The sequence below is a fragment of the Cataglyphis hispanica genome, chromosome 18 (assembly GCF_021464435.1).
Source record: "Cataglyphis hispanica isolate Lineage 1 chromosome 18, ULB_Chis1_1.0, whole genome shotgun sequence".
In the NCBI taxonomy this organism is placed as follows: domain Eukaryota; kingdom Metazoa; phylum Arthropoda; class Insecta; order Hymenoptera; family Formicidae; genus Cataglyphis; species Cataglyphis hispanica.
Window position 1 is genome coordinate 2,997,522 of NC_065971.1, and position 17,985 is coordinate 3,015,506.

Consider the following 17,985-nt stretch of genomic DNA (forward strand, 5'->3'; position numbering starts at 1 on the left):
TTAGCCGATCATGCCTTGGTGATGATAGAGATGATGGCAATTTTCTTAGAATACCTTTCCTTCATCCTTTACCTCGTTATAGCGACGAAATATAGGTCGTTGTTCAACAAACAAGATCGGTAGCGACGCAATCTATCTGTATGCAAATAATCGGATCCGCGCTTTTGATGCGCCGCGCCGTTTCGTGTGTGTTGCATTCATTCGGATCCCTGTGGAGCACACGCCACGCCAGATAACTTCCCAAAGCTTCCTTAATCGGGATTTACGGAGAAGTGTTATTAAACTACCCCGTCATGTGGGGACGGACGGAAATTTATGAAGGCGAGATCGAGGAGAAAGCTAAAAAGCGAATTCATAAATCATGGCGAAAAATATGATGGGATGAAAGGCATTGTAGATCAGCCATAGAATCATGACGAACATAATGTATTTGCATTAATAAACTTGATATAAAGTGCTGAGTTTATCTTGAAAAGGAGAATTATATAACAGAAATATTTAAATATTTTCTAGCGACAAGATAATTGTTCTGAATATTTATACGATATAAATATAATATTGTATCTTATTGTTAAAAAAATAGCATGAACTTCCAAAATTAAATCGGACATTTTAATGACCTGGCAACACATGTGAGAATCATAGCTTTTGGCTTATATCTTTCATTGATAATTTTCTTTATATAATCTTTATATATTTTTTATATATTCTTTATATAATATTCTATATAATCCAACGCGATTAGATTTTATATAAGCCTTATATAATAAAACGATTGGAGAATCCTTTCTTATTGTTAATAGAGAGAAAATAATTTAGATTTCTAAGTAAGTTTGTTATATAAGATTCAAAAGTTTGTAATTGACATTAATTGAGAAATGTCATAAATTCTTCCTTTTATTAAACTTGCAGTAATTAATTATTGGTTAAATTTATAAATATTTTTTTTATTTTTATTAGAAAATATTACACTTTATTTACTTAAAATTAATTAATATTTTTATTGAGAATATTATTGCCGCCAAACGAAAAAATAAACTTCAGAAATAATGTTAGAAAGAATAATATTTTTTTGCATCTTTGTATGTATATGTAATAAAATAACATTCTTTCCCGTTGACATGCTTTATACATGAACATGCTCGTTTCTCTTCTTTCTCATTTTTATGGTTATCCGACTTTACGATAATTTTCAAGAAGATGCAGGGTGATATCCCGTGATACAGATACGATATCATTCCCGAAAGCAGCCGGAGAGGAGCCAAATTGGCAATAAATTATAGGAGTAATGCCAGTAGCTTATGTGGGCTTACAATGACGTTTTGTTTTGACATTTTCGTGCGTATTTTTAGTGTACCTTTTGCTGTCATTGAGTGGGTGCAAAAAACGTCTTTAGATTCAACGGATCACGAGTTTCTGATAATGACTACATTATGTCTCAGTAAAAATCAAGAGTTCAACATTTCAATTGTTCTCTTTTTATAGAGTACGCGAAGCGTCAAAATATGATGAAAAGCTATTTCAGAAAATTTTTAAAACAAGATACGAAAATTATTAATTACGCACTTTTTTATTAATATTTATTAATCTTTCGAACACTAAGTACTTTACTTACGCAAAGAAAAATCTGAACATTATAATATAAATAAATTAATAATTATAATATAATGTACAACAACATATCTATATTTCTTTTGCCAATTAAACATTTTAAAATATTTTTAATTATTTACATTTAAAAAGTTTGGTTTAAATTAAAATATATTAAATTAAAATATATTATAATAATATATTATAAATATATTATAATAGCTTTTCCAACGTTTCTTTAATGACAACAGAAAGTACAATGCTTCATTAAATATAGAAAAATATTTTTTTTATATTCTATATATAATATATTTTTCGTATTTTTTAGTATTTAAAAAAAAAACTTTCATCATCTCAATTTTAAACAATAACTAAATTATTCAAAAGATAAAAAAATAGATTAATAAATCTGTAGATAAGCCGGCAGATTGTCAACTGAGTTATCAGCAATAGATTCGCGTTTGCAGAGGAGATCAGTACTTCGTGTCGACGGGCGGTTCGTGCAATCGGCGCAACTACTGTCGCGACAAAGACGCGTCGTACTACTGAATCACGATATCGGAGCACAGTTATCACTCGGCTATGTCGTCGCTGCGTTATCACCCGCTTATATCGTCAACGCACTTACCGTGTGGTGCTCGAAATCGTAACCACGCTTACCTACCCTACAAAGAAATCAACTGCGGCGCATCCCTTCGGTCTTTCCCTCTACTATCGCTTAGCGATCAATACTCGAGCGTAGGGTAGCGTGCAGCGGTAGTTGTTGTCTTGCGAGTATTGTGCCAACTCTCGTGGCATCCCGATCTCTCAGTGAGCTGCTCCGCTTGATATGCCGTATAAACCTTTTGCATGGGCGTCCATTTGTCCGGTGCGAGATAAATATTCATTCGCGCGCCATGTGCACGGGACGTGCTGCCGTATAAATGTCGCGAGTCGCGGGGAACGTTGCCGTGAAGGGAAATCTCGGGGAACTCGTTAAACGCGCGAGCGTTGAATTTTTTATTCTCTAGCGCGTTTACGTGCGCGCGGTATTCTCTGGAAGGGACAAAAGAGCGACGATGAAGAGACAGAATGTCAGAACACTATCACTGGTGGTGTGTACGTTTACGTATCTCCTCGTTGGCGCCGCGGTGTTTGACGCCCTGGAATCGGATACTGAGAGGAAACGCTGGGAATTTCTCTCGGGTGAGTCCTCCCACTAGTCGTTTGCGTCGACAGATATTTTTATTCGCGGATCGATAATTAATAACTCAATTATTTCCGCGCGGCGGGAAATACCGTCCCTTCTTTCCTACTCGCTGCAGAGATACGCCGTAATATGATGAAGAAGTACAACATTACACCGGAGGACTACAAGATGGTCGAGATCGTGATAATAGAAAATAAACCTCACAAAGCTGGACCGCAGTGGAAGTTCGCGGGTGCCTTCTATTTTGCCACTTTAGTATTAGCCATGATTGGTAAGTATTTTTTAAATAAAATTTTAAAATTTAAGAAAATATTAACCTTCGTTAAAAGAATAATTTTAAAAGAAAAAAAATTATACTGTATTCATTCAAAAAAGAAATTCCATTGATATATACGTACAATTTTCTGCAAGGTTACGGACATTCCACTCCGGTGACCAAATCCGGAAAAGCATTCTGTATGGTATACGCGATGGTGGGAATCCCCTTGGGACTGGTAATGTTTCAAAGCATCGGCGAGAGATTAAATAAGTTTGCATCGGTCGTGATCAGGCGGGCAAAGACGTATCTTAGATGCCAGAAGACAGAAGCGACGGAGATGAATCTCATGCTGGCGACCGGCCTGCTTTCGAGTATAATTATCACGACGGGTGCCGCGGTGTTTTCGCGATACGAGGGTTGGAGTTATTTCGACAGTTTTTATTATTGTTTCGTGACGCTTACCACCATAGGCTTTGGCGACTACGTCGCTCTTCAGGTAAATCATGTCTTACTAGTCGTGCGAGAGTAACGGAAAGAGATGATTTAGATAAATTATTCTTCGTAGAACGACCAAGCGCTTTCCAACAAACCTGGATATGTGATCTTGAGTTTGGTCTTCATCCTCTTTGGTCTGGCTGTAGTCGCCGCCAGCATTAACTTGCTCGTGTTGCGCTTCATGACAATGTAAATATGTTTTTTTTTCTTTTTTATAACGTAACGAGAATAATTTCTTACAATTATTTAATAAGAAAACATTATTCGTCGAAACATACCGTTACAGAGACAGCGGTGAAGCGCGTCGCGACGACAGCGAGCTGGTTTCCGCCTCTCACCATGTTTTAACGTTAGACGGCGAGGTTGTGGCGGTAAACGGTAAGCTTCTGGCCAACCAGGTGCCGATCGTGCACGACACGGACGATTGCGTGAGCGTGTGCTCCTGCACCTGTCTCGGTCCGGCCACCTCTGAGCTATTGGATCCTTCAGGGTATCAGGGTTACCGGCCGCCCCCGATCTCCGCTAGCCTTCGAGTAAAACGCGCATCTGTCTGATGGAGGGAGTTTCGTCGTCGCAGTTTACGTCGTCGACTTTCGAAGGCCGACAGCCGGGAGTTGCTTGGTATCGACGTGTAAGGATCGATTTTCGCCGCGAAACTTTCTAAAGAAGGATCTGCGTGTTGTGATACATTCGTGAGGAACGATTCGTAACGGTAAGATTCTCACCTTCCGCGGAGAGTATAAAATTTAGAAAAGACAAAAAAAAATACCGACGACATCTCTCCGATGTGTTTGATACATGAGTAATAAGGACACTGACTGTTAATCATTGTTCGACATTATCGGAGGTTTACAAGAAATGCTTGGAGAATGTGTTCCTACTACATTTCTTCCCCCGACATTGTACCGACACATATATGTCCACGAAGTTAATGCATTTTGATAATCAATGTTGATCGACCGTATTGACGTTGACCGTTGTCTGTGTAATCCGAGTGTTATATACATTCCATTTTGATGCCAGATGAAAATGATGAACGGCATTGTATGATTGTCGTTTCGATTGATAAACATTTCATACAGAACGCTAATTGTCTGGATATCCGAGAAGTGACCCTTGCAATATCGTATCCTAACAAAAATGAAATATCCCAATACCTCAAATGTAACATATGCGAGCTCAGACGCTGATTATCGGATAGATGATCGCGTATTTATAAATTGTAGTCTTATCAATGTTGTCATATTAATATGTATGTGAAGTCAAAGTGTAGATTGGCTGCAACAGTCTAGAGGTTTTCAAATTTGACAGGATCAACGTGACAATTAAAAACTATTGTCTCATTTTCTTCGCATAAAAAAATTTTAGTACAATAATTATATTTATTATTTATTTAAGAAATAATATTCTCTTTATTTTATTATAAATTAGCTCATTTTAGGATATTATAAATATTTTAATCCACGGATGAGATTTAAAAATGTTTTTTTCATTCATAATACTTTCTGCTCTGGAATGTATTTGAGAATCTCTAGGCCAACAGAATCATGCAGCACGAACTATACATATGAATATAAATACGATAGAACAATATACTGGCCTGAATAGCATAATATTATATACATATTTCCATATTTATATCCGTGAATTTAAAGAAATGTCGCCTCAAAAAATTTGACATGATCACTTATGTAATTACAGATTGCAGACATGGGAGGTATCGCAAGTTGTATTTTTTTAAGACATTTATAAAATAAAATAGAAAACGCCGAAAGAGAAAAGAGAAGAAAAAAATGAAAAGAAGAAGAGGGAGAAAGGATGTATTCGGGAAGACTGATAGCTCAAATTCTTTTTAAATCAACTGTAATTATTACATTTTTTAAAGAAAATCTTTTTTCTCTTGTGATTCAGTCGCGTCAATATCTTTCAAAAAGTATTTTTTAATAGGTTTGATCTCCGCGACTATTGTAACGAACATAATGCAAAGAGCATCAAACACAGCAATATAAAAATAATTTAATTCTTCAAACGTATTAATTTTTTTTTATTAACAATTAAAAATGGACGTGGCATTTAAATTGTATTTACGTTCTAGTTTTAATAATTCGCCTTAAAATTGTGTGATAAAATATTTAATGACACATAAAATTGGATACCGATTGGGAGGGCATGCTTCCTTTGTTATACGCCTTGTTATATTTTATCAATAGAAAATACGTAATTATGATCGTTGTGATTAATATACGCACAAGTTGTAATAATGTTCAAAAATTAGTTTCACATGAGAGAAAGTTCAAGCTAAAACGTATTTAATATCATTAAAATTTAATCCTTTTCGTGACGTATTGCAATGTGCACAGTATTTAAAAGTGCGCACTCACACACGTTCACGCAGAATAAAAATAGGCAAACCGCTCTAAGCAATGCGATAGATGATTATTGTAATATTATTATAAGATTTATCCTATACGTCCCTGTATATTTTTTAATGCGAATACATTTTTAATAAACACAATTGTCATAATTAATTTTACGTAAAATACATGTATAGAAATTTTGGAGCTAACTTCTTGACTTCCCCAATAAAAGAATAATTAATTAATCTATTTTCTCTTAATTTTCTTTAATATAAACATGAAAAAATTAATTGATACTCTTAATGACTACAACTCTTTCGATTTTGAAAGAAGGGTTAAAACTATAGGAAAATATAATAATTATAATAGGATAGATCTTTGTTTCAGAAATCACAATTTTTTTGTATGTCATATAAAGATATATCCGAGTATTGGGAGGGATAAATTTTTTTTTGCATTTCCGACTTTTTATTTAAAATTCTGAGTAGCACCAACGAGATCTAAAAAAAAATAAAACTTACTATTTTTACGCTAAAACCAATATTGCAAGAGATATCGCAATTTTTCGTATGACATTTTGCGAAAACTTGATAGTATATTTATCACCGGCAACCATGAATGTGAAAAAATTAATTAACGTTGTTAATTTTAATGATTAAATTTTTCGAATTTAAAAGAACAAATATAGGAAACGTATAGGAAAGTTTAAAAATTATAATAGAATAGATCTTCGCATAAAAATTTAAAAATCACAATTTTTTACATGTATTTCACTTTTAGAAAAGGGCTTGTTAAATAGATACTCGCAAATATTATTATTCTTTTCTGCGATCTGTTGATGCATTTGACAGTTCAAATATTAACTGTGTGTAATTTTAATTTAATTGATTTTGAAAAAATAAAAAACCAGAATTAATACGTACACAATGTACAGACACACACAATATATATATATATATATATATATATATATATATATATATGCGCGCGCGCGTGTGTGTGGTGTTTGTATGTGTGTACAAAATAAATGCCGCGCTTCTAGTTTGCTTTAAATTTTGCAATAATAGTATTTTGATAATTTAACCTAATATGTCATTTGAAATTCTTTTCTCTTTACTGTTAGCTCATTTTTTATTCACATCATTAAATTATGATTGAACACCCGTGTCAGTTATTTTTTAAACGAGAAGATAAGTTTCCCTTTGCGCCTATAAAACCTTTGACTTTCAAAAATGTATGGAGAGCATGGTGCGGTATCAGCAAATATACACCAAAATGCATTCTTTACATGGACAGCATGGCTATGATAAATGCCGAAAGAGTAAAACATACCGCATTTAAATATTGGTGGATAATACATCCGTTCAGTTATGGCAGGTATATTTTAAATATGAAAAAAATGATTGAATAGATTTTATGTATGTGTGTGTGTGTGTGTATGTGTGTGTGTGTGTGTGTGTGTGTGTGTGTGTGTGTGCGTGCACATATGTAATGTATATGTATGTGCATAAACATCACTTTTATTTTGTGCAACGTAATAAGAAGATTTACAGATTTTTGTGGGATATATTTATGACGATAATATATATGATTGCCTTCTTTACGATCCCTTTTATGATTTGCTTTATCACAATGGACTACGAATCGATTAATCTAGACAAAGTAAATATTCCAATTTATGTGATCTGTTGGTTGGATATAATGTTCAATTGTATTACGGGATACTATAATAAGAAAAATATGTCTGTTGAGTTGGACCCTCTTAAAATACTTATGTAAGATTTCATAATTGATACTTTAATTTTTAATTTAATTAATTATTTCTTATTAATTTTTGTGCCTAATATTAGAAGTAAATTTTTATAGATCTTATCTGAAAGGATTTTTTGTGCCGGATGTGCTGTCGTCTTTTCCGTATGATCATGTGACACTACAGTGGCGACTACTTCCGGGAAATAATCCTCATTACATTATTGTCTTGCTTAATATAATGCCTCTCATAAAGTTAACACGCTACTATACCGTCCACTCAAATATTAATTACTTATTTACGGTAATGTTTTGTCATATTTTGATAACGATAATATATGTTATCGAATACTTTTTATTTCAGCATTTGAAAATTGAATACTTTTTTCTTGAAATGTTTACCACGCTATTGCTGGGATTTTACCTAATCTATTGGTTTTCTTGCCTGTGTTACTTGATACCAATCTTAGTGATATACCTTGTCAATATTCCACCGATAGTGAGCATATAAACAATATTGAATTATGCATTTATTTTCAAAATAGTAATTGTAAAAATATTATCTCACGAAAAGGAATGCGAGGAGTGTTGGATGATGAGATTGGAGGACAGCAGACTTAGATACAGATTACAAAACGCTGTATTTATAGTGCTGGAAAATATATTGGGAAGTGGCTATGGCCTATACGTACCCGTGAAGGACAGTCATATTATTTTTAATAGCTTTCTTATGATTATCGGCAGACTTATTGTGTGCTATATGTTGGGTAAAGCATTATACATGTGACATTTGTATGTCGGAAATTGCATTTTCATTAGGCATATCATTATCTTTCAGTTATGTTCTTTCGTATCAAGGCTGAAAAAAAAGCGTCCGAATCGCAGTTTCAAGAGCTAATAGATCAAGTAAAGGCATATACGAGACAAAGGCAATTATTGCCACAAATGAAGAAACGTCTCTTGGCTTATTATCATTACCGTTTCAAAAATACTTTCTTCCGCAGTAAACGGATTTTATCAGAATTGACAGGTTAATAGAGATTTAATTATCAGATCTTTAAGTATTTAATTATATACATATAACAAGATTTTTTAATCTAAGTTTTTCGCAGAACCGTTACGTGAAGAGATTGCGCTTGAATCCTGTCGACGATTAATCGAGAACATGGCAATTTTCAAGTATTTGCCAAAAAACATTTTGCAATCAATAGTGAAGACCTTGAAGTTTGAATTATATCTGCCGAATGAGGTAATTATTAAAGCTGGCACTCAAGGTGATTGTATGTACTTCTTATCGTCCGGAACCGTCGCGGTTTTAACACCGACTGGGAAGGAAGTGAGCATTTCTTTTAATATATTCGCGTTTGTTACAAAAAAAAAGAAATTTACCCTTATTTTACGTGAGATGTGTCATTTGAGCGACGGTGCTTATTTCGGCGAGATCGCGCTCTTGGTGGCGGATCAGCGAAGAGTTGCCAGCGTCATCGCAATCGAGGTCTGCGAAGTATATCGATTCGATCGTAAAGATTTCCGTCAATGCATAGACGTGAATAGCGAGCTCTTCGCGGAGATCGAACGCATCGCCACGGAACGCGTGGAGAAAACCGTCCGCGTCGAGGAACAGCACAAGCGTTTCTTAAGGCGTCCAAGTCGCATACCGTTTGGTATACGCAGGCCAACGAAAACCAGTCTTTGAATATATATCGATTGTCTGTTTAATCTTTTGCGTGAATTTTCTTTTATTTCCGAAGAATTGAAAGAAGCATTGCGAATCAGTAATTTTCCATAAAGTAATGTTACATAATTGTTTATAATTAAAATAACGTAATATTATATTAAAATAACGTTTTGAAAAATATGCCTTCATCAATTTAGTAATTATGAACAAAAGTTGGCCTCTCATAAAGCGCTTGGTTTTTTGTTACCGCAAAATAATAATCATATATTTAAGGACCTTATATATTATTATTGTCCATACAATAACCGTACAGTGTGGTGGTGATGGTGTGGTATTCTCATATATTTATATATATCTACTTTTATATTTTAAAATTATATATATATATATATATATTATTATTAATTGTTATATATACCTATATATAAGGTACTTATAATTACAATTACATCTCCGCTAAAGACTTTACGGTAGCACTGTCGTGACGAGCTATATTTCTATTGATATTATGTATGAGGGATATGAATCATGGTTCCTTTTCTCTCTTTCTCTATCTTTCTTTTTTGGCAAGTTTCTTTTACAAGGAAGTCAGAGCTTCGTGTCGAGACCCGTAGTATCGATCGTGATGAAACGTCGCCGATTTATCAGCGTCAAGATAGGGGAAACGAAAGCTCTGTGACACGCTTCACGTGTTAATACAAGGAAGACAGCGGATCATTATTGATATAACCGACGTCGTTACGCGCGAGGTAAGTTCCAACGAGTCCGCGAGATTCGCGATCTCGATTAATCAGCTTTACGATTTAATTGCAACTGCGAGACGCACCTACGGACATCGGTGGTTACTGTACAAGATATTGCCGACCTGTTCTGGGATATGTGTCTGGAATAACGACATGTGACGATGTAAATTAACGGTGAACGGTTATATGAATATCTACGTGACGATTCGGTTCGGAGGCTGCGATACCTCAAAGTCGCACGATAAATAATCGGTCGACATACGTGTCTGTAGAATGTGCGATTTTCAATCTTTCATTCCATTCTCGTTTCTTTTTTTTTTTTCTCCGAAAAAAGTTGTTTCTCAGCCGCAACCAATTTCGGAATTCTCTCTGCAGAAACAGCTGATCACACAACGTCGATTGTCTACATACTTACTAGATCGTCAATTAATCGGGTCACTACTCTACGTATGATACTTGTCGCTATAACGATTTTAACATGTCTTTTGATAATGTCTAGAGGAGCACGGAGGAGAAGAGTACTTAATATTTTCGTCGATACTTTATTTCTGTATCCCGCGGTTGAAATCCCGAGTGGCATCGCGTTTTCCGGATAAATCTATAATCTAATAATTTAGATATATACGAGATGATATACATGCGCCGCGCATTTTGGAAATAAATATGCGGGTACGCAATACACATGACGGTTATTTACACTACAACGAGACGTCTTGTATATTCAGCACTCTTTCTCCAATCCTTTCGAAGGTCATCTAATAAGGCACTGCGTTTTACTGCGACTGAATCGGTTTAAGTACGAAACAATCAAGAGAGTCGTCCCAGAGGCGCGCGACACGTCGATTTCGCTTACATTTACGGTGTGTGTGTGTGTGTGTATAAATGCAGTTTGGTACTTTTTGTCTCTTCCCGTTTTTCCATTCTTTTAATCGTCGATTGGTATCCCTATGATCTATGGAATACATCATGAATAACGATGTATTTAGCGAAATAGCAAATGTAATATATAATTAAGAGTTAGATTAAAATGTTTCGTCAGGAACAAACATTAAATGCAATAGATTTACGCGCGAAAGCTACAACTGATTGTTAGATACGGTGAAAAATCGACTGTACATACATACGTCTTACGATAAGCGAAAGATATAACGCGACGCACAATTCAAGAATATTGCAAGTCGGGCACAAAGTCACGCTGCTCGTGCGAATAAAATTACATGTCTGTGTTAAGTATTCATATTTAAGTATTGTGCTTTTTTTGTAAAATTTTCAAGATGAAATTTTAATTTAAATTTTATTCATTTTTCAATTTTAAATTTTATTCATTATCTTAATTGCGTTAGAGATTACTATCGATTATCTGCGAAAAGTGAAAAGTTCATCTGATCCGTTCTTCTCTTTTCCTGAATAAAGAACGATGTAATTTATTCGGCAGCGACGCGCGTTATGGCAATATATGTATAATTCGAGTATGAGAAACAATAACAATATCATAGAATATAAATGGCATATTGAGAATATAATAAACTATTTATATTGTACAACGTAACGTGCATAATATGCTTAATACAAGTAGGTACAGGTTCCTTTTTTAATCACGCAGCACAGTGTGTCCAATCCGGGGACAGGAATCCCGCTTGAACTTGTTGTTAGACAATATTCTACGCGAGAGAACTTTATTTCATACATACATATATATATATATATATATCGTTTCTTTTTCATTACGTCGTGCACGCGTCATTGACTGACACCATGATGCATGAGAAAAAAAATGGCCACGCTATATCGTCATATCAATCGAGATTCTTCGGATCGTGTTTTCGGGTGGGAATTATCGAATCTTTGACAAGCCGGTTTTATAAAAAGAGTTTTGCGCGATCGCAAGAATGTGAATACAAATATTTTATAATTATTATTATAACTATATTTTTCGCGGTTAAAATTTCGAAGACTGCAATTATTATAGCAATGCACAAGATATATTTAAAGGAACATCAATCGAAAATATTTCCCATAGACTCGACAACACGATCTACGCGCTTAATCAACCGACATTGTTTACAATCAGTTATCGCGGGATGTCGTCTGAGAGATATGCGCGGTCGCGACGTTTCCACTGGTCTCTTAAGAACAAGTTCATTAACCCGCCTAATACAGCTCCGTCGGACTAGGATTCAGCATCAGATCGTATATACATGGATAGAGAGGCGCAAGTCGCATACGTTTAGAGATGGATATACCGCATATATATATATATATATATATATATATATATATATATATATATTATATCTATGTATAAACGCTCTAAGGCTTTGGCAGTGAGTTAACAAGTCGATTATTCGGCACGTCCGATAGGGGCGGGTGGATGCGCGCATGATTCCCTCCTCTCCGTTCCCTTCTCTGCCGCGTATCCCGCCAGCCATGATCCAAGATCGATATGTGCTATCACGTGTGAGTCGGAAATACCGAAGAGTCGATTTGGTATCTTAGACGAGCATATGCAGAACGGATCTCCTTCTTCTTCTCTTCGAGTTGTCGAGATGGGGTCCTCTCGCCGGCAGCTGCCCGGCCTCTGTGCACGATCGACAGCAGAATTTCGCGTAATATTTGTGCGTGCAAAACTTGGCCTCCACGATAAGTTCGCAGTTGGCGAAGAACGTGTTGTCCTGGCAATGAGGATGAATGAAGATGCCTGAAAGCGATAGATGGGTTAATTAAGCCACACACACTTGGCGCGGCCAAGTATTTATATGAATAATTGCGTGAAAAAATATTGATTTAAATCAGAACCACTTACCAGCTACGCGTATATCAACGCTATCAGAATCCGAAAAATATTCATTGGCCGCTTCGCATCGATACCGGCCGGAGTCCTCTCGATTTGCATCGCTGATGATAAGCCGATTAAGTTCTAAAAATAAAAATTTGTAATAATTCTAATTTAGATTTATTTTTATTATCACACACACACATATTTTTGTTAATTAAATTTATTTTATATATCTTATATATATATATATATATTTATCATTAATATATTCATTATTTTCTATTATATTCGCGCTATTTAATCTGTTACTATGTACTTTCTTACCAGAAATCTTGATTCGATTATCTGTTTGAATGAGCTCGTCGTTCTTATACCAGAGTACACGTGGGATCGGATAGCCATCCACGGCACAAGCGATACTTATGTCACTGCCTTCGGGAAATTGTGATTGTCCTGCCGATACATTAACTTTGACCGGCACTGCAATTCAGATTTATTAACTTTATTTATGTGATAATTTTTCTCTCTCTCTCTGTTATATATATAAAAAATATATATAACAGATATATATATATATATATATATATATATATATATATAAAATATAAAATATATGGATGTAATAAAAAATTTTATAAAGCAAGAGAATGTGTAAAATTTCTGTATACTTACATCGATTACAAAATTGCACTTCTATAAATAAGAAATTAAACTCTATAGCGTTATACTTAATAAAACAGCCAATAAGCGAGTTATCATAATGCAGCCCCAAGCAATAATACGAGATGCAATGTAATTAGATATATACATGCAGGAGAAAGAAGTAATCAAAAAGAATTTGATTGCACCATCATTGCGATTAGTAATAAAGACAAAAATATTGCAGAAATTTAACTCGTAAAAGATATAATTTTCCCGAATTTTTGAAAACTTTGCGAGAAACAACAAATATACTTGACACAATGATTGATGTAATTTACGGTAGAAATGTCGATTCAAATTATTTCAGTTATCGCGTGGTCTCACCTTTGAACTTGGCTCCACCAGGTTCGATGGTGGTGGTGGTTTGAAGTGGGATAACATTAGGAATACGAGGTGGTTTCGAGGGACGAACGGGGGCGTAAGTCTGATATTCGGGCGATTGCGTTCTGGTGGGTCTGTAAGGATACTGCGGTTTTTCGGTAGTGGGTCTCTTCGGGGGTTGTACGAGGTATTTGGTATACTCCTCGTGCTCAGGTTTAACGTTGTAGACGGGCCCGATTGCCTGCAGAGTCGCCGACCACGAAGCTGGTGTACCTATGCCATTGAACGCTTGGCAGGTGTAAATACCGAGGTTGGTCAAGGTTACCGAGCGTATCAGAAGGGTATAGTCGGTATCCTGCTCGTAATTATCCGAAAACAAGGGCAACATGCGGTCACCGCGCCACCAGGTGACAAATGGCCTCGGCCATCCCATTGCGTAACAATGCAGAGCTATCGGCGAGTTCATCGTCACCGTTATGCGAGTGTCAGGCTCTCCGATGATGGCGACCGGGAGCTCTCTCGGGGCTAAAGAGTGCAAGAAGAGGAACATGCGCGATGCTTAGAGAGAAGTGTTAATCGTATACCATATCCCGGGAAAGTCGAGAATTAATTGATATTTGACGAGAGTGTTAAAAGATTCTAAATTTTTTACTTCATGACAGTCATCTCATAATGCGTTTCTAAGTAAGAATCCACAACACATGTTTATCCTTTTTGTTTTTTAGCAATAGATTAACATTAAATGAAAGTGAAAAGATTTATGTTATTATGTTCGATTGAATTTCACGTCAACCAGTCGGGGGCATTCGTAGCAAAATTAGTGCAAACCTTATACCATCTAACTACTTGTTAACGCTATTCTATCTAGGATTATACATTGACCAAAGATCGCTTTTTGCAAGATAACTTCACGTACCTGTAACTTCCAATTGATACTCCACTCTTACCGGTGGTCCTAAGCCGTTATCAGCGGTACACACATAAATTCCTTTGTCGTAAGTGTACAAATTAATGATCTGAAGAGATCCATCCAGCAGTATACGTCGTCTCGTTTCGGAAGGTCCAATCTAAGAAATTATATTCACGCAATATTTTATAAGTTATATAATCGGAAATACAATTATTTGCTCGATTATAATTATGTATTTAGTTATTTATTAATTATTTATTAATTATTTATTAACTATTTATTAAATATTTATTATTTATTAGTTATATTTATTACGTTTCTCTAGAATGTAAAAAATATCGGTTCAATTATAAGATAAATTACCAATGTAGTATCTTTCCTCCATGTGATGATCGGTCTGGGAGTTCCCAACGCGACGCACTTTAACGTGACGAAACCGCCCTCCTGTGCGCTGACGCGAGGTTCATCGGGTTGTTGAATCATCGCAGGTTCACCGCCGTATTGCGGTGGAGTGACAGTGGGTAGTAACGTCGTTGTCAAAGGCTCTTCCGGCGCAGGTTCCAAACAGGATGTACCGCAGCCACTATCACAGCACTTCCACTCTCCCGAACAATCCGCGTCCGTAACGCATTCTTGCTCGCACCGCGTGCTATTGGATACTCTTGGACAACGACCGGGTTTAACGACTGCAAAGACAACGCGATTTCCTTATTTTGAACAAAATTATAGAAGAAAATGATCAATGGTTTAATACCAAACTTATTTTCAGACGTATATTTTTCCATAACAGCAATTTAATGTCATTCCATGACAATCTTTTTTCCGGATAAAAATATAATTTTCAAGAAATTATTTTATTGCGAGCAAAAAATTCTTTTTTGTACGTAAAAATAATTTTTAAAAAAATTTTGAAGTAAAGATAAAATTGCCGAATATATACGTTAAACTTATTTTACGTTGTTAACGATATACTCACTCGATTGACAAACGCCATTGTACTCCGTGCCGTCTTGCGTAGCGACCAGAGTAATGGCACACCGAGTACCTTCAGGGCAGATCTTCGTCCTGCAAGGATCGACGCAACGGCAGCGTTCGCAATCTTGCGAATCCACGTATTGTTCCTTGCCGTACGGGCAGCGAACGATGTTACATTCTTCCTTGGCCTCCGCGCAGCGATCTTTCGTGTCCTTGGAGTCCACGTCTATTTCGTTACTTGCTGTAATCACGTGCGGAAATGAACAAATTTTATTTTTCTAAATGGGAAAAATAATTGCAAGAAAAAAAGCTGTTGGCATATTTATACATTTATATTGCTGTGTAGAATTAATGTATGATAATGCACGTTAGTGTTCACATTGAATGGAGAAATTTAGAAGCAACGTTTGAAATTTATATAATAAATTTTGCATGTTTCTCTGCTTTCCCGATTATCGTGTATTAATCACATAAAAACTACTATTTAAGAAAATTTTTACAAATTATATTTGAGAGATATGATATTCCGCAAACGTCAAAACTATAGCTTTCTTTGTCATGTCTATGTTTGATGCAAATTTAACTTAATCATAAACACATAAAAGAAATATAATTTTTTGAATATATAAACTTAATTGGTGCGGCAACATATAAGTAGAGTTTTGTCATGGGTATAAGGAATTGAGGGATAGAGGATGTGATAAATAAAAGTTTTGCACGAGAAAAGCATAAAAATATATAAAAGTATATAAAAATTGATGTATGTATATATATACAAAAGAAATGATTGCTGCTGTCACAACTGCTATACAAAGCTGGAAGGCAAAATCTGTAAAAAAGAAAAAAATAAGAGAAACTTGTTAACGATCTCATATTCTGGACTTACTCCTAAGACAAGTATTAATGCATGATTCGAAAGTCTTGAATCTGTTTCGATTGCCACCGCATCCGGTATAAATGAACGCCAGACATGTTTGGCGTTCCTCGTCGAAGTAGAATCGCTTGCTGGAACCAGACGTGCAGGATCCGCTATCGACCGGTTCTTTACAGATCGCTGTATCATCATCACGAATATTGTTATTCCAAGTTTATCCAATCTTTTATCAACTCCGCGATGGAGTGGATAAAAAGAGCACGATTTTTATAAATTAATACAATTCAAAGAGGAATTACTGCTCAAGACAATAAGAATGCAATAAGATAAATGTACGTACACAGATTCGAAACGCTGGTGTCGTTTCCAGGGGGCACAGGCTCCTCGTGATGTATACAGATGGACTCGCATTCGGAGATAGTGCTGAATCTGTTTGCGTTACCATCGCATCCGCCGTAATTGAATTCACGGCAGGCGCGTAAGCTCGGTTCGTAATAATATTTGCGGAAAACGCCTCTGCATGGACCGGAGTCCACAGGAAGGTTGCACATGTCTGAGACAATTAAAATTTCAATTATAGATACATTCTAATCTAAACAATCGTCTTTTCTCATGAAATAACTATTCCGTTTTAACGTAATAAAAAAAAAAAAACAATTTTGCATGCTATGTAATATTCTGCTTAGAATTTTTAAAATTAGATTCTCCTAATTTATTTGATTTATGCAGTATTTATAATTTAAAAAAATCCATTATGCACGTCAAAAAAAAAACCGGCGAGGTTTCAAAATTTTTTATATGTAATTTTTTACACACTTTATTACCTTGTCCGTGGAACTTTCCGCAGAGTCGCTCGCACTGTTCCTCGGTCTGGAATTTGTTAGCGTTACCGCCGCAGCCGCCGTAGATGAACGCCTGACACATTTGATGTTGCGCATCGTAATAATACGCGGTGATGGAGTCGTCACAATCGCCAGAATCGACCGGTGACAAACAGATCGGACTCTTCGGTTCTCCGATCGGCGGTAGTACTGTGGTTTGAGTAACTTCCGGCGGCGTAACGATTGCCGGCTGTCGCCTGCATTTCCTCTCACAAGATTCTCTATTCAAGAAGCGATTCTTATTGCCTTGACAGCCGCTGTACTCGAACTCGTAGCAAGAATCGCTGCGTTGATCGTAGTAGAACTGCTTCACGAAGCCGTTGCAGGGACCGATCACTTTCGGTAGCGTGCAAGCATCTGAAAAATTTTCCCAATATTCCTTTTTCGATTCTCCATAACACTTGGATATCCACAGAAGACTCTCAATTTAACTATTTTCTGTCACGATAGATAAAAAATAAAAAAAAAAACATATGTATTTTGTTA

At 35.7% G+C, this 17,985-nt stretch overlaps 3 protein-coding genes across 7 annotated transcripts in view; 2 read left to right on the forward strand and 1 right to left on the reverse strand.

Annotated features, from left to right (window-relative positions):
* The first annotated feature begins 2,027 nt into the window (after positions 1-2,027).
* LOC126856201 (two pore potassium channel protein sup-9) lies at positions 2,028-6,108 on the forward strand. Its single transcript, XM_050604493.1, has 5 exons — positions 2,028-2,775; positions 2,895-3,050; positions 3,191-3,534; positions 3,604-3,722; positions 3,820-6,108. Exons 1-5 carry the CDS (start codon positions 2,649-2,651, stop codon positions 4,085-4,087), a joined length of 1,014 nt encoding a protein of 337 aa, XP_050460450.1. The 5' UTR covers positions 2,028-2,648; the 3' UTR covers positions 4,088-6,108.
* Positions 6,109-7,166: 1,058 nt separating this feature from the next.
* On the forward strand, positions 7,167-11,609 carry LOC126856206 (potassium/sodium hyperpolarization-activated cyclic nucleotide-gated channel 1-like). The gene is made up of 8 exons (XM_050604498.1): positions 7,167-7,267; positions 7,444-7,665; positions 7,757-7,943; positions 8,004-8,138; positions 8,214-8,406; positions 8,478-8,669; positions 8,752-8,975; positions 9,045-11,609. Exons 1-8 carry the CDS (start codon positions 7,179-7,181, stop codon positions 9,333-9,335), a joined length of 1,533 nt encoding a protein of 510 aa, XP_050460455.1. The 5' UTR covers positions 7,167-7,178; the 3' UTR covers positions 9,336-11,609.
* Positions 10,367-17,985, reverse strand: part of LOC126856179 (papilin) — a 103,822-nt gene continuing 96,203 nt past the window's right edge. For 3 of the 5 annotated variants that reach the window (XM_050604448.1, XM_050604450.1, XM_050604447.1), the window contains 10 exons: positions 17,443-17,856; positions 16,959-17,171; positions 16,631-16,798; positions 15,746-15,985; positions 15,133-15,455; positions 14,776-14,926; positions 13,863-14,384; positions 13,161-13,316; positions 12,864-12,977; positions 10,367-12,758 (listed from right to left, as the gene is read on the reverse strand). In XM_050604448.1, the coding sequence (XP_050460405.1) occupies positions 12,553-12,758; positions 12,864-12,977; positions 13,161-13,316; positions 13,863-14,384; positions 14,776-14,926; positions 15,133-15,455; positions 15,746-15,985; positions 16,631-16,798; positions 16,959-17,171; positions 17,443-17,856 (2,507 nt within the window). In that variant the 3' untranslated portion in view covers positions 10,367-12,552. The remainder of the gene's footprint in view (positions 12,759-12,863; positions 12,978-13,160; positions 13,317-13,862; positions 14,385-14,775; positions 14,927-15,132; positions 15,456-15,745; positions 15,986-16,630; positions 16,799-16,958; positions 17,172-17,442; positions 17,857-17,985) is intronic. The other 2 variants (XM_050604449.1, XM_050604452.1) reach the window with 2 other exon arrangements.

Excerpts from the sequence above, each read along its gene's own strand:
- LOC126856201 (XM_050604493.1), top strand. The coding sequence starts at position 2,649 with ATGAAGAGACAGAATGTCAGAACACTATCACTGGTGGTGTGTACGTTT. Across the intron at positions 2,776-2,894 it reads ACGCTGGGAATTTCTCTCGG|AGATACGCCGTAATATGATG; the intron begins GTGAGTCCTCCC and ends TACTCGCTGCAG. Across the intron at positions 3,535-3,603 it reads GCGACTACGTCGCTCTTCAG|AACGACCAAGCGCTTTCCAA; the intron begins GTAAATCATGTC and ends TATTCTTCGTAG.
- LOC126856206 (XM_050604498.1), top strand. The coding sequence starts at position 7,179 with ATGGACAGCATGGCTATGATAAATGCCGAAAGAGTAAAACATACCGCA. Across the intron at positions 8,139-8,213 it reads TTGTCAATATTCCACCGATA|GAATGCGAGGAGTGTTGGAT; the intron begins GTGAGCATATAA and ends TCTCACGAAAAG. Across the intron at positions 8,670-8,751 it reads GATTTTATCAGAATTGACAG|AACCGTTACGTGAAGAGATT; the intron begins GTTAATAGAGAT and ends AGTTTTTCGCAG.